At 46.6% G+C, this 15,651-nt stretch overlaps 1 protein-coding gene across 2 annotated transcripts in view; it reads right to left on the minus strand.

Annotated features, from left to right (window-relative positions):
- Positions 1 to 15,651, minus strand: part of SKP2 (S-phase kinase associated protein 2) — a 420,463-nt gene that overhangs the window by 64,069 nt on the left and 340,743 nt on the right. For both annotated transcript variants that reach the window (XM_044069967.1, XM_044069968.1), the window contains exons 7-8: positions 10,404 to 10,531; positions 10,235 to 10,286 (exon numbers count right to left, since the gene is read on the minus strand). In XM_044069967.1, coding sequence (XP_043925902.1) covers positions 10,235 to 10,286; positions 10,404 to 10,531 — 180 coding nt within the window. The remainder of the gene's footprint in view (positions 1 to 10,234; positions 10,287 to 10,403; positions 10,532 to 15,651) is intronic.

Here is a 15,651-nt window from a genome sequence, read left to right on the forward strand (position 1 = left end):
AGCCAATGGATTCCTGAAAAGAAACAGATGAGAATCAGGGACTCTAGTACCAGTCAGGTTTCCCGGGAGCAGGAGGAACCGAATTTGGAGACAAGGAATTTTCCAGAAAAACATCATCGACAACTTCCAACAGAGGAGGAATAGCAAGAGGCCTATGCTGAGGTAAATCCAGAAACTCCCTAATCCATTTCTTGGATCCTGACTTTCCCATTTAAAATGTTCTCTGAGGGTATTTAAAGTATCACCAAAAGAGAAATCCTCTGGAGGAGAGGCCGAAGGGATGGACTCCTCTGCATCTGAATCCTCAAAAGGAAAAAATCCCTCTTCATCAGCAGAAATGCTGGAAGAATCAGAACCTGAGCAGGACAAAGCCTCAGGGGAAACACCCCTACTCCTTTTAGAAGGTGGAGGCTGAGAACCCCTAATAAGAGTTAACAAATCATTAGCCATTTTAACCATTTGGGATTGAGGGGAAGAAGAAGCTAGAGCCTGCCTTTTCACAGGCTTGCGAATGGAAGATTTACCTGCAAGCCTGAAGGCTTCGGGAGGCCTGGCAACTGCCAAAGTTGTAGCACAGGTTGAAGGAAGACGTTTGCTGTCAGAATGCAAAACGGAGGCCTCGGACACTGGAGTCAGCTTAGCGGCTCTGGCTCCAGCAGAAGAGGCTACCGGCCGGAAGCAAAACAGAGGCTGAAGGCCTAAGGGACTCGGACTCAATCAAGGCCTGCGACAGTACATCAGCGGACTGCAGGGACTGCAAAGGCATCTTACTGGCTATTGCCTGACTGACGACCAACTTAAACTCATCCAAGGACTTAGCTTTCTGAGGTTTGTTGCGGTCCTTATACCTACGTTTCTCGGAACATCCGAAGCCTGAAGACTGGCGGATGCCATACCAATGAACTTAGACCAAACTCCAAAATCTTTGCCCGACGATGGATAGTATGCGGATTAAAGGAGGCACAGAGATCACACTTGGGAACGTCGTGGTCAAGGCCTAAACAAATAATGCGATAGGAATGAAAATCTCTATGGGAAATCTGCTTTCCACAGGTAAGGCAATTATTAACTTTTTCTGACATTCATTAAGGCAAGAAAAGAGGATCCCCAATGGGGTACATAGCTGTAGCAGACTTCAACTCTTGTAGTCGGAAACCAACAAAGGTAAACTGCCGACCGGCACTCGTGCATGAAAAGCTTCTGCTTCGGGCTCCATGGCAAGAAAGACTGAGGAAGTGACGTTGGCTGCCTCCTTTTGTATCTGACACCCTGACGTCCTTTACAACCGACGGCAACCGACATCATTTTTACTTACTTTTGGTATTCTGGCCGACTGAGAGCTACCAGGAGCCGGATAACCCATTTGTTAGGACTGCAACAGTGAAACAAGATGAACATCCAAGACTGCAACAGTGAATACACTCGAACATCTACATTTATGGCAAGTGTACACAACTGTACTATGTTCTTCGTGTTTCACTGTTGCAGTCATCACATTTGGGTTGATTCCCAAAGCTGTGGATGGGTGGGAGGCAGTCAAGAAGCATTAGGGCTGGCAAGCCGGCCCTGTAAGACTGCTGTAGCAAATCCAGCTCTGGATTTTGGAAAAAATAGGTAAGTGCTAATGATTGGTGAAGGTGTGTATAGAGCTCCAGGTTGCAGCTTCCAGGGTGTCCCTGGCAGGGACTCCCCTGAGAAATGCTGTAGAGGTTGACGTAGCCCTAGTGGAATGTGTTTTAATCCCCTGTGGGGCAGGTTGTCCCATGATGTTTGCAGCAGAAATGGATGCAGTGTGCTATCCATGTAGAAATGGTTTGCCCTCTGCCCCTGTAACAAACTGACTAGCAGCTGGTCAGATTTTCTGAGATGTTTAGTCCTGTCCAGATAGAACCCAAGCTGCCTGTGCACATCCAGGGAGTGCAGAATCCTTTCCCCTGTATTCTTAGGGAAAAAGGTTGGCAAATGAATGGATTGGTTTAAAGCCACACTAGATACCACCTGTGGCATAAATGATGGGTTAGTCCTGAGGGAACCCTGTCCACATGAAAGATAATGACGGGTTCCACGGCCATAAGGGCCCGCAATTCAGTCACTCTTCTTGCTGAAGTGATGGCTAGAAGTAAAGCTGTTTTCCAGGAGAGGAATTTTAACTCTGCTGAAGCAGCAGGTTCAAAGGGTGGAAGCGTGAGTTTTTCCAATACAAAGTTAAGGTCCCAGGCTGGAGTGGGAGCTCTCCTGGGTGGTCTTAAATTTTTTGGCTCCTCTTAAGAACTGTTTGACCAGAGGATGAGAGAAGTGGGGTGGCTCAGTATTATAATGAGCTGAGATGGCAGAAACAGGAGTCTTAATTGAAGAGATGGACAGGCCTTTGTGGAACATTTCTGTTAAGTAATCTAGTATATGATGCAAGCTGGATACATTTTTGTCCATTCCTTGAGACTGGCTCCAAGAACAGTATCTTTTCCACTTTTCTGAATAGGATTTTCTAGTAATAGGACTTTTTGCCTCTAGGATGACATTCAGCACCTGTTTAACTGAAGGTTCAGGGGATGAACCAGGCTGCTAGGTTCAGGGTTTGTAACTGAGGATGCAAAATCTGGGACAGCAGGGAGGGGGGTCTGAGGCAGGTGCCAAGGTGGGAGTACTGTCAGACTACACAAAGGTGGGTACCAGTGCTGGTGTGGCCAGTCTGGTGCAATCAGGACTGTCCTTGGCAAATCCAGTTTGAGCTTTAGTAGAACCTTCAAGAGGAGGGGGAGAGGAGGAAAGGCATAGATTGAGAGGTTTTCCCATATAAAGGACGGATCATCCACTTTCCAGGTTTGGCTAATGAGGAGTTCTGGTGCAATATTTGCTCAATTGAAAGTTCTGAGGGGAAGAGAAGAGGTCCACCTCTGGTGCCCCCCACCTGTGGATCAGCAGCTTGAATGATTTGGGTTCCCATTTCCATTTGTGCAGGTCCATTAGATTTCTGCTTAACTCATCTGCCAGTGGATTTAGTTTGCCTGGCAGGAATTGAGCTTGCAGGTGCACTTGGTTGCTCAATGCTGTGTCCCACAGAGCAATGGCTAACCTGCAGAGTGGGTAGGAAAGGGTTCCCCCATGCTTGTTTATGTACCGCATAACTGTGGTGTTGTCTGTCTTTATCAATAGTTGCCATGGAAGAATAAGGCATTTGAAGGCTGTCAGAGCATTCTGGACAGCTAACATTTCTTTTTGATTGATATGCAGGTGCATTTGCTTTGGGCTCCATTTGCCTTGAATACCCTGTCCTGCTATGTGAGCCCCCCCATGCATAGTCTGATGCGTCTGTTGTTAGGGTTTGGGCGGCAGGGGATAGAGTGAAAGTGAGTCCTTTGTTGTGGTAGCAGGTCTCTGCCCACCAAAGAAACTCTGCCCTGAGGCAAGGAATGATAGGAATCACCGTTTCCAAGTCCTGAGAAAGTTGACACCAGAGACATTTTAAGTACCACTGAAGTTTCCTCAGATGCAGTCTTGCATATGGAATTAGTAGAATGCAAGAGGCCATGAACCCTAGGGCTTATAGTATTTTTCTTGCAGATAGCTGGGTTTTGGTGGCCAGTAGACTGAAGTAGTTTGTAAAATACATTTGTTTTTCTGGAGTGAGGAATGCCATCTGGGAAGTTGTGTTCAAGCTTGCTCCCAGAAATACAATCTGGAGGTTCTCCGGTTCGATTCTCGGCTGGGGTGCCTTTTGTGTGGAGTATGCATGTTCTCCCTGCGTTCGCGTGGGTTTCCTCCGGGTACTCCAGTTTCCTCCCACATTCTAAAGACATGCTTCTGGAGCATTTCTCCCCGGGCCACCGCTGAAAACAGGATCTGTGGAACCTAGTCGGACTTTCCCAGTCAACAAATGTTAAATAAAATAAAATAAATAAATAAAATCTGTTGGCTGGCTACCTGATGCAATTTCTTTTTGTTGATGGTGTACCCCCAGTGAAGTTAGAAATCTCTTTACAAATGTCAGGTGCTGGAGTAGCAATTCCTGACTGTCTGCCTGAATCAGGCAATCGTGCAAGTATGTGTAAATTTGAATTTCTCTGCCTGCAATATGCAATGGCTGGAGCTAGGCATTTTTGTGACTACCCTGGGCACAGTAGGTAAGCCAAAGGTAAGTGCAGAGAACTGATAATGCATAGAGCCTGCTCTGAAACAGGTATTTCCTGCAAGATTCCCTTATGGGAATGTGCAGATAAGCTTCTTTTAAGTCTAGGGTAGCTAGCCAGGAGTCCTTGGCTAGTATAGGAAGCAGCTGTTGGAGAGTAAGCATCTTGAATCTTGGAACCACCAGGAAGGGGTTGAGAATAGGCATATTCAGGATAGGTTCATACTAGGCTATCTGCCCAAGGGCATTTATAAGCCTAGCCCATAGTTATGTGGCTTTCGCCACCCCTTTAGTTTGAATAAAACTATGCCTATTATTTTGCTGTGCCTCTGTCAAGCAGTGACACTGAAGTAATCCCTGGGGTATATCTGCGATCTCCCATCCATTGGTCAAGATTCCTCTTGAACAAGGCCAGCGAGGTGCTCTGCCTCACATGTACCGGGATTTTGTTCCACAGCATAGGGAGTCTCTGGGTGATGAATCTGTCCCTCCAGCACGTTCTATTAATAACAGTGTCAAGGTTTAAGTCTCCCACCCTTGTGGTTCTGAGGGATCTAGATTTTTTGAGGTGAAGCATATTCATCAAATCTGGGTTTGACATGGCCTTATATGTCAGGCACAGGTCACCTCTGAGCAAGCGGTATGAGACTGAATAGAGCTGGAGTTCTTTCAGTCGGGCAGCATAAGACATATTTTTGAGACCCTTTATCCTTTTGGTGAGGAACTTTTGGGGCCTTTCCAGCTGCTGCAGGTGTCGGGTCAGATACATTCCGAATGGGGCATTGTACTCAATCATAGGTCTAATGAGTGATGAGTACAGGGGGACGATGACCTCCCTTGATCTAGATGTGAATCCCTTCATGATCAGGTGGGCAATGTAGAAGGTTTTCCTAACTACTTTAGCAACATGAGTGTCAAGCGAAGGCTACTGTCAACCTGGGTCCCCAGATCCCTGATGACTTCTTCTGTGCTCAGTGGATTGCCACCTATATGGTAGCTAGGGGTAACCTTGTTTTTCCCGAAGGGTATGACTATGCATTTCTTGGCGTTTAACTTTAGGCCATGGCTCTGGCACCAGTTATCCGTTTCTGTGAGGCCCTTCTGAAGGATATCTGTGTCAGATGTGTTTTCGACAATGGCGCCCAGTTTGCAGTCATCTGCAAACTGTCAGCCATAACCCTCCTGTGTTTGCTTGTACTTCAGAAAAGTAGATGCCGAACAAGAGTGGACCCAGGACTGAGCCCTGTGGGACACCACTTGTGACAGGCTTTGAGTCTGACATGGCTCCAGCAACTCTGACCCTGTGGGTTCTGTCACTTAGCCAGTTTGCAACCCATCTTGTGATGTATGGGTTTACATTCAAGCTGATGAGTTTTTCGATGATACCTGAGTGGGGTATTGTGTCGAAGGCCTTTGCCAGGTCGAGGTAGGCTGTATGGACTGCCTTTCCCTCGTCAATGGCCTTGGTGACGGTCTCGAAAAAGTCAACCAAGTTTAAAACGCATGATCTGCCTTTGACAAAGCCAAACTGGGTTGGATCCAAAGTCTGCAAGTTCCCTATGTCTTTATTTATGAGTTCCATTATGATCCTCTCCATGGCTTTGCAGATAAGGCTTGTCAAGCTAATGGGACGGTAATTTCCTGGGTTGGTGGAGGCACCGCCCTTGTGAAGTGGGACCACAGTTGCCGTGCGCCACTCCTTGGGTACGTATCCTGAGGTGAGGCTAAGATTAAACAGCTGTCCTAACTGCGGGTTTAATTCCTCTGAGTTCGTGGAGCACACAGCCGGGGACACCATCCGGTCCCATGGATGCTGTGTTTTTTGCCTTGGAGAGATGTTTTTTGCCTTGGAGAGAGCAGTTCTCACCTGGGCGTTGGAGATGTTTGGGGGGGGCTACAATCCTCTGGTATAGATATCTCTCCTTTTTGGGGGAGAAGTTTGCACTGAACCTGTCAGCCAGTATGTTGGCAATGTGTGTAGGTTCAGTAATCACATCATTTTGAACTAATTCTGAGCATATCTGGGAGTTTCCTCCTAGGTTTCTAACATAGCTACAGAAGGCCTTATGATTGTCTTTTGAGTCCTTGGCGATTTTTCTCTCAAAATTTGCCTTGGATGATTTTATGAGAGCTCTTAGTTCTTTTTACTTATAATGATCAAAGGTGTCTTACCTTTCAAGGATTTTGCTCTATCTTGTAGTAGCTTCCTCCTTTTGTTGTAGAGCTTGTTTATGGCTGGGGTCCACCAGACTGGACGCTTGCCTTTGGTACAAAGAGTCTTAGTTTTGTTTGGGACTGCCTGATCCATGCAGTCCTGTAGGTGCTGGTAGAAGGCATTTGTAAGTGATTCAGTGGTTTGAGTAATGTTTACCACTGGCTCAGAGGCCTTAAAGGAGACCACACTAGTTTTTAGAAGTGTGAAGTCGGCTTTTGAGAAGTTTTTCACTGTGGTCTTTTTATTTCAGGTGGGGGCGGGATGAGGACCTCCAGCGAGATTAGTTTATGATCTGATCTCACCAGTGAGGGGTATACTTCCGGTGTTGAACATTGTGATCCCATGTTCGTGATGATGAGATCAAGTATGTTTTCTCCTCTTGTGGGGATGGTGACTAGTTGTTCCATGGCATTTGAGTTTATGAACTCCAGGAACCTTTGGGCTAGAGTGTTTGGGCTTGAGTAGTGTTCCCAGTCTATATTAGGGTAGTTGAAATCACCTAGTATGATGGTGTTTGGAGATACATTTATCCCCTCCAATGTTTTCAGGAAGGCCATGTGAGATTCCTGAGTTTGAGAGGGTGGCCTGTAACATGCTACAAATTGCAGAGCAGTCTTGCCTATGGTTAATTGCACCTGGATGGCCTCCGATGCACCATGCGTTGCCACCAACCTAGAGGTGTGGGTGTCCTTTATGAATATGGACACCCCCCTCCTTTCTTGGTGTTGTCCGGATTTTGGGGCCGGAACGCATGATATGAGGTGAAACCTGATAGTGCTGGGGTGCTCTCAGGAGCCTTGAACCAGGTTTCTGTCACAGCACAGACATCGATGTTCTCCATACTGAGAAGGGCCTCGAGTGCGTGCATCTTGAGATTGAGACTTCTGGCATTGAGCAGCATTACCCTTAGTTTTTTCCTTTTTTGTGTTCTAGGGTGGTAGGTTTAGAATTTGAGCCTTGCCTAAAAAAGGCACTATGGGGGTGGCAGGAGCCTTTGCCAATATCCGGAAGCCTAGGGGTGACAGGTGCAAGCCGTCCCTTGCGAAGCAGCGTGGCTTGTCCAGCATGTCATCCCAGGCAGACAGACATTGGATCCCCTTTGAATGACACCAGAATTTAAGCCAATTATTAAAGCTGATCATCTTATCACTGTATTGTGGCATCATTCTAGGGCGCCAAGAGTTTTTTTTCCTGGGTACTCAAAACAGTCTGGAGTAAAAACCTTGTCCCCCATGCTCTGCTGGGGCAGGTCGAATAGCCTTGATACCGAGAAGAGAAAGTACTTGCTTTTGGGCCTCTCCGCTTGGGGTTGGCAGTAGTGAGTGGAAGTAGAATCTGTATCCCTGGGATACAAATGTTCAAGACCCATCTGTCCTGGGCGATGTACTCCCAGTTTTTTGCACGTAGGACAAGTTTTCCTCCTAAGGGTGCAAGTACTTGGGCAAGGCTTGGAAGAATTAAGGATAAGTCATTCTGAGATTTTACCATAGGATGTTGGCTTACTACTCTCTGTTTTAGAAGTGGGAGCACTCCATTGCTTAGATCTGTGCATACCCTGAGATTGGTGAGAAGGTGGCTGACCAGAACTTGTGAACTGCTTCTGCTTTGGACACTGCACGGCAAGAAAGACTGATGTAATGGCGTCGGCTGCATGTTTTATACCCATGACGTACTGACGTCATGGAAGAAGCGACAGCATCTGACACAGAAATCCCAAGACTCTGATATTCAGGCTGCCTCAGGGCTACCTGCAGGCAGATAACCCAAATGTGATGACTGCAACAGTGAAACACGAAGAACATCTCCAGCTCTGGTGAAAAGCGAGGTGACCAGAACTGAGGGGAACCTGAGCTGGGATCTGGCAGGGACTTAGCCGGAGACTCAGCCAAAGAAGCTTGGTCGGGGGACCGCTTTCTGGGCCTATCCTGCTCCTTATGGGAGTGTTTCTCTCCGTCCCTGGGCTTCTTGGCGTGAGGTTGAGTCCCAGGGGCTGGGGCAGAGGAAGAGGTGGTAAAGGCCTTAAAAGAAGGAGGGGGAAGGAGGCTTCGGAGAATAAGCTTGTTCCTCCTGTCGATCAATGCGTGGGGGGTGAAGCCCGCACAGCTCGAACAGGAAGGTATCCAGGTGGGATAATCCCAGACATATCACACACAGTGTTACCATCCGAAGGTGGTAACTTATGGCCACATTCGGCACATGTTCTAAAGCTCGGCTTAGGGGCGTCAGCCATGGCAATAGAAAAAAACAAAGTACAAAGCAACCCAAGCACACACACACACAAACCAGGAAGTGTGAGAGAGAATTTTTTTTTTTTTTTTGGAGAAAACTGACCCATGAGCACAAAAAGGACTACCGGTAGGGAAAAGAATTAAGAGAGGAGACACAAAGAAGAAAAAAGAAGAGTGAAAGCTTTTTGACCTATTTCATCATGACTTTGGAAACTTGGAGCTGACAGATCACGCTGCTATCTATACACACTGCAAACAAGATCTGAGGGGAGGAGGGAGACAGGGGCATTATGGGTAGGAGAGGAGCTTGGAGCTTCGATCTGATGCTGGAAAAGGCGGCAGAGTCAGATCTGTTACCAGATTCATATTCCCACAGGTTGAAGATCAAATGAAAACAACAACTTCAGATCATCATTTCAATGCTGGATTATAGAATGACATCACATACATCTGGTAATCTAACTCTGGTTCCTGCACTACCCCCCCCCCTTTACTAGAAACTGAACCAGAACCTAGCACATAGGTGTTACCATATACACAGACAGAGCTTTGCTGAGATGCGTTATAGCATCTGGAAGCTATAAAACCATTTAAAGTCTTCCATCTTACCAGGGTAGCAATTAGTTCACCCCTAAGGACAGTATGGTAGGATGCCTAGTCCTGGTTTCACAGGCATTTTCTCTACGGCTGCAATCAGAACTGTAAGATACAATCTTTATGGCCTAAACCAGGTAATCTAATTTCAGATTATTTTTCAAAGTTAGCTGGACTGAGATTAACCTCTTCCCTTCCAATATATTCATTTCAACAGTTACAATACAGTCTGACATACAGGTGTATTTCTTTTCTCTCCAGCAGGGTCCATTGTTGGTACATTTTTAATACAATAAGCTTTACAGATACATTTTCAACACAAATATCTGTACAAATCAGTTTGATATACAAGTGGCATATAATTCTTTACGAAACTCCAGCTAGCTATGCTGGCATATGTTACACATCCACTGGCCTACTTCTGGCATAGCTGGCAATACCTCACATCATCACATCTCCCACTTGTTTACTACCTCCTTAGCCTCTTATTCCTCTCCACTTCCCAGTTTTCACCTTCTCTTCCTAAACTCATGCTTTGCTTCATAACTCAATTACTACAGTCTTTAGCTTTTTTGTCCATGTTCCACTGCCCCATTTTTCTTGATGGCTCATCCTGCCTTTTTATGTTCCTCCATCCCTCTTTTACTGATGACTTCTATCTCCTTTCTTCTCGATCATCCCATCCCCAACTTCCCTACATTTGGTAGATCCTGCCATGTAAATTATTATACCAATTTACAAGTTAATTAATAAAACTGTAGGTTAAAAACTATGTATATAGACAAATTACAACAAAGTTTAATAGTGTATGCATACCAAAATGGCTTTATCCAGTAGTTAATGATTTCAGCCAAATATATTCAAGTACCCCTGATATTTGTAGATACAAAAATGTAGATACATAATTTTTTTGCTCCAACTTGATTTTTGAACTTAGAGATTTTCTTCTCAAGCTGCCACTGAAAGAGAAAACATGATATTCCCCAGTAGACTTCTTTAGTTATCAAACACTATAACAATAATCAGACTTGACACACATGAGCAAAGATGCTTCAATGAAAGGCATCTTACCTGAAGTCTATGTTGATCAGTTTACGGCATCTTTTTATTATGGTCTGAACATCTGAAAGTAATACAAAGAAAACAATTCATCAAAAAGGATTTTACAGTAGAATCATCTGCTTCAGTAATGGAAGTAAACATGTTGCATCATAGAGCTAGATTATAAAGGTTAACATACCAGATTGTAGTAAGTTCTGCCTGTAACCACTAAGGTTTAATTGTGTTAGACTTTCGGAAATGTTGTTTGCAGCTACTTGAATGTGATCTGGGGTAAAGTCACACCAGGACAAATTCAACTCTTCCAACCTAAAAAAAAATCCCATAAAACATTAAAAATAAAATTCTTTATGGATTGTAAGCAAGCAGTAAAAAAAGAAGTTATGTACTCACCATAATGTTCCATCTGAGTAGTTATACTTAATTTTTATGCAACCTGTGGGTATTCAGATCCATATCGGATCCGAGCCGGCAAATTATTTTCTAGCATTTGCTCCAAGCTCCGAGCTCCTACACCTACCCATAATGCACCACCATCTCCTGCCCTCAGATCAAGTTTACTGCAACTATACACATTAGAAACTCAGCCCAAAGAACCCAACATACTTATGGATATAAGGTCAGGGGGAAGGAGGGAGGGAAGGTTGCAGAAAAATGAAGTATAACTACTCAGATGGAACGGTATGGTGAGTACATAACTTCTTTATCTGAAGTAGTTAACTTCATTATATCTGCAACCTGTGGGACAGAGTCCCCATCTACGCAAATCCTGAGAGGCCCTCATGGAAGGATATTCCTGAGTACTGCAGAGCCAAAGGATGCTCTTCCTCTGGAAATCAGGTCTAATTTATAATGAGAAATGAACGTATGTGGATTTGCCCAAGTTGCTGCTGCGCAAATGTCATCCAAAGAAACCCTAGACCAAAAGGCAGCAGAAGTCACCATGGACCTGGTAGAGTGACCTTTAATTATACCAAGAGGAGATAAACCTTTTGCTTTGTAAACATGTGAAATGCAAAGAGTGATCCATCTAGCTAAGGAAATCTTGGAAATGGCCTTTCCCAAAAAAGGTTTGGAAAAGGAAATGGACAACTGGTTGGACTTGTGGAATGACTTTGTTCTATGAAGATGGAAACTAAGTTGTCTATGAACATCTAACAAATGAAGTTTATATTCATCCTTGTTTTGGAAATTGGGAAAGAAAACGGGTAGATTAATAGACTGGGTAAGAATGAAGGATTTGTACGGAAAGATACCCTATCCTTATGGAAGACCAAATAAGAAGGCACGGCAGACAAAGCCTGAAGCTCAGAAACCCTCCTGGCTGATGTAATGGCCATTAGAAAGGCTGTCTTCCAAAACAAAAATTTTAGATCCACTGAAGCTGCAGGTTCAAAGGGGGGAGCCACCAATGCCTGGAGGACAAAGGTAAGGTCCCAAGGAGGCACCGAATCTTTGACAGGAAAACGCAAAATAAAAGTACCTTTAAGAAAAGCCTTACACAGCCTAGAAAAAGCAATATTATCTTCCCCAACATGAAAATTAGAAACGGCTGCCAACTGTACTTTCACCATGGAGAAGCTAGCTCCTTGCTGAAAGATACTAATCTAACACCACCGGAACAAGGGCTGTAAAAGGATCCAGGTTCCTGTGAGAGGCCAAAATGGAAAAAGGCTTCCATTTACTGCAATAAACTTTCCTATTGGAAGCTTTACGAAAGGCCACTAGTATAGATTTTACAGGGAATGAAAGACCGGGATTCTTGGCAATCAATGGAACTGGAGCAACCAAGCTGTCAGCTTGAGGCTGTTCGGGTTGGAAGGGCACACACCCAAAGGATGAGAGATTAGATCCGGGCAGGGATCAGAATCCACGGAGGAGCTACAAGATGAGACTAAAGGAAGGGAAACCAAACTTGGCGAGGCCAGAATGGGGCAATGAGGATCACTTTGCACCCCAGTCGGCAAGCTTTCTGAAGAAACTGCGGAATGAGTGGTAACTGAGGGCAAGCATACAGAAGCCTGGGGGGGGGGGGGGGCGCAAACATGGACTAGAGTGTCTCTGGGGGCATCCCCTGGGAAGGGAATCAGAGCGAAGAACTCGCTGCACTTCACGTTGGAAGGAGATGCAAAGAGATTGCAGCAAGGCTGTCCCCATGCAAGGAATATCTCCTTCGCTACTGACTGTTTCGGAGACCACTCGTAACCGCATCAGAATAGTCTGACTCAATCTGTTCACTAAAATGTTGGAGTGTCCCGGGATGTGCATTGCAATCAGAAACCGGCCGGTGGAAGTCACCCACTCCCACACTCTCATGGCCTCGGGACACAGGGAATAGGATCTGGCTCCCCCTTGTTTGCTGACATACCAGACAACCGACATTTTGTCTGACTGAATTGCAATCATTCCAAGAGGGAGGATAGTGTGAAAGGCTTTCAACGCTAAAAGCACTGCACTCATCTCTAGAACATTTATGTGCAACTTGGTCTCTCTGTCTGGGACCACATGTCTTGGATTGTCCTTCCTAAATAATGTCCCCCCCACCCAAGTTGGGAGGCATCTGTGGTCACTGTGGCTTGGACTGGGGATGACACGAAGGGGCGTCCTGCTACAATCTCCAGTGAACTTGGTCACCAAAGGAGGGACGTCCTGCAGGTGTGACTGATCCTGATCGGAAAATCCATGGGCAGGTCGGGCAGGTCTAGCCACGACCATTGGACCGCCAGAGTCCATTGAAGAACCCGCATATGAAGGAGTGCACAAGGAAGAATAGATATAGAGGCAGCCATGGAACCCAGAGCCTGGAGAACATCACTCGCCTTTGAAATTTGAGGTTCACTATTTGAGCTATGTGACACCTGAGATGTAAGATCCTTTCTGGTGTTAAGAAAACTAAGTGTCTAGCTGTGCCCCGATGAAGTCTAGAACTTGTACTGGTTGCAATTGGGATTTGTGAACACTGACTGTAATCCCCAATCGATCTGCCAAGAGAAGAAAGTAATCTCAGGCCAGACACAAAAGACGCTTGGTGGACGCAGCGAAGAGCCAATCGTCCAGGTAAAGAAAGACCTGAATTCCCTAAAGCCTCAGGTGAGCTGTTACGACTGCCATTACCTTGGTGAACACCCTGGGGGCTCTGCTGAGAGCAAAGGGTAGAGCTCTGAACTGGAAGTGACTGGCTCCCAGCCGGAAGCAAAGAAACCTCCTGGAGCTTCTGTGAACTTCGATATGGTAGTAGGCATCCTGGAGGACTAACGAGCACATCCAGTCGCACTCTCGGCGATAAGGTAGAATGGACTGCAAGGTGACCATCCAGAACTTTTTTTGGCGACGGACAGATTCAAGGTTGACAGGTCCAAGATGGGCCTGATGTCCCCAGTCTTTTTTGGCACTAAAAAGAACCTGGAGTAAATGCCTAATCCTGACTGGCCAAAGGGGGACCAGTTCGATGGCTCGTTTTTGAAGTAGCTTTAAAACCTCTAAAGCTGCGGCCTCCCTGTGAGTGGGTGGAACATGTGGGAGGTGTCTTGTAGGCCCCATTGGGGCAACAAATGGAATAGTGTAGCCTCTGGATATTATTTGTAGCACCCAACAATCTGCAGTTATGGACTCCCATGCTGCTGGGTGCAATGACAACCCCCCCCCCCCGACTGCCTCTGGAGTATGACAGTCGGGCATCCCCTCAGGGCTGTTGGGTGGGCCTGTCAGAAAGGTTCTCTAGACCCGAAATTCCTAGAACCTGCTCTACATCTGGGTCGGTGTCGATCTTGTCCCCTTCTGCCTCTGGGGGATTAGCTGTCCTGAGACTCCTGGGAAAACTGAGATTTCCTGAACCACATCTTCTTTTGCCCTCTTTGATTCATAGAAAAGGACCGCTGAGTATTAGAGAAGCGGATCGCGATGGCAGACAAAGTCTTTCCGTCTTTTTCGCTCTGGACAAGAGTGTCACGTACTGGCTTCCCGAAAAGGGGGGAACAGTCATATGAGGCATTAATCTTAATTGGGGTTGGGAAGAGTGGCCTAATGGTTAAGGTGTTTGCCTTACAAACACAAGCTGCAGGGTTTGAGTCTCGCAAGGGATAATTGGCTAGGCTTAAAATGGCTCACAAGGGCAGTTAGCTTAGTATGAACCTATGAACTATGAACCTATTAATAAATGACGTCTTGAAAAAGTCCGCAAACTGACACAACCTGAGCCAGGCATGACGCCTCATTGCTACGCCTGTCACAGCCCCCTAGCCGCTCCTTCCCTAGCGTGGGTCAGGAGACGCATGGACGTGTTCAATACCGACTTCAGAGTCGACATTTTCACTGAGAACAGTTGTTTGTCCTGCTGCGATAAGGACTCTGGGGGTTACAATAAATTCTGAGACAAGGTCTCGCTGAAGCCGGATAACATGTGCCAAATAGTTCAGTGCATGGATGGAAAAAGTCGCTGATGAATAAACATGCTTCCCAAACCTATCCACCGACCAGGACTCCTTGTCCGGAGGGTGGACAGAGGAACTCGCCTGTGCTAGTTCCTTCTTGGTGGCTTCTGCGACCACCATAGCGTCAATAGGGACTCCTTTAGACCACGGTTGTCTGTCAGTGGGAGGAGACAGAATCTTGTCAGGGCATTTGGGGATAGGCTGTACGATGTCAGGCTCCTTCCATGCCCGCGTGGTGATAAGGTCCACCAAGGGATCCACTGGTGGGGAACCCATGAAGTAGATGGGCCCACGCCAAAGGCCTCCAGGAACACGGACTCATCCGTAGAAGGTTTTGGGGCTGACCAACCTCCCCTCTGGCTGAGAATCTCCATGATATCTCCAAAGGAGACATCTTCGGGAGGTGACCTGGGGGATCCTTCTCCTTCCTCTAAGTCTGTATCCGTAGTGAGGGACTCAGGGGAGTCCAAATGCCTCCTCTTTTGCACTTGTGCATACGGTTGCCCTCTTCAGTGGGACACTCCGAAAGGACTAGTCAGCAACAGGGGGTTCCTCAGAGGAAATAACCTGGGGGTCCTCTGGCACGAGCTATCCTTGAGACAGGATGAATGGAGTAGATGCCAAATGCAGCAGGGTCTGGGTGGAATCCGTGGAGATGGGCTGGGGTCTCAATCCTTGGGGGGAGAACGGGAGAACCCTCTCCACCACTTTGAACGCCGATGGAGAGTGTACTTCCTTGGCACCCAGCAAGGAAGAAGCCCTCCCTGGATCCGAAGCAGGGATCGGAGCCGAAGCAAGGGTAGCCTGAGGTCCAAGGGAACTGTTCGGATCCAAACAAGCCGGATCCGAAAAAGAATCCGTTGCTTCGGGTCCGACTCCCTGTCCACGGCTCAGAGAGTCACCTGGATCCGAACTAGACTGATTCGAGGAAATCAAGGTAACAGCCGGAGTCGAGGTTGGAGTAACTGTCGGCGCCAAGCTACCAGCTCCAAAGAGCCT

This window comes from Protopterus annectens, chromosome 1.part0 (assembly GCF_019279795.1).
Source record: "Protopterus annectens isolate FY-2018-M chromosome 1.part0, PAN1.0, whole genome shotgun sequence".
NCBI lineage: Eukaryota > Metazoa > Chordata > Ceratodontiformes > Protopteridae > Protopterus > Protopterus annectens.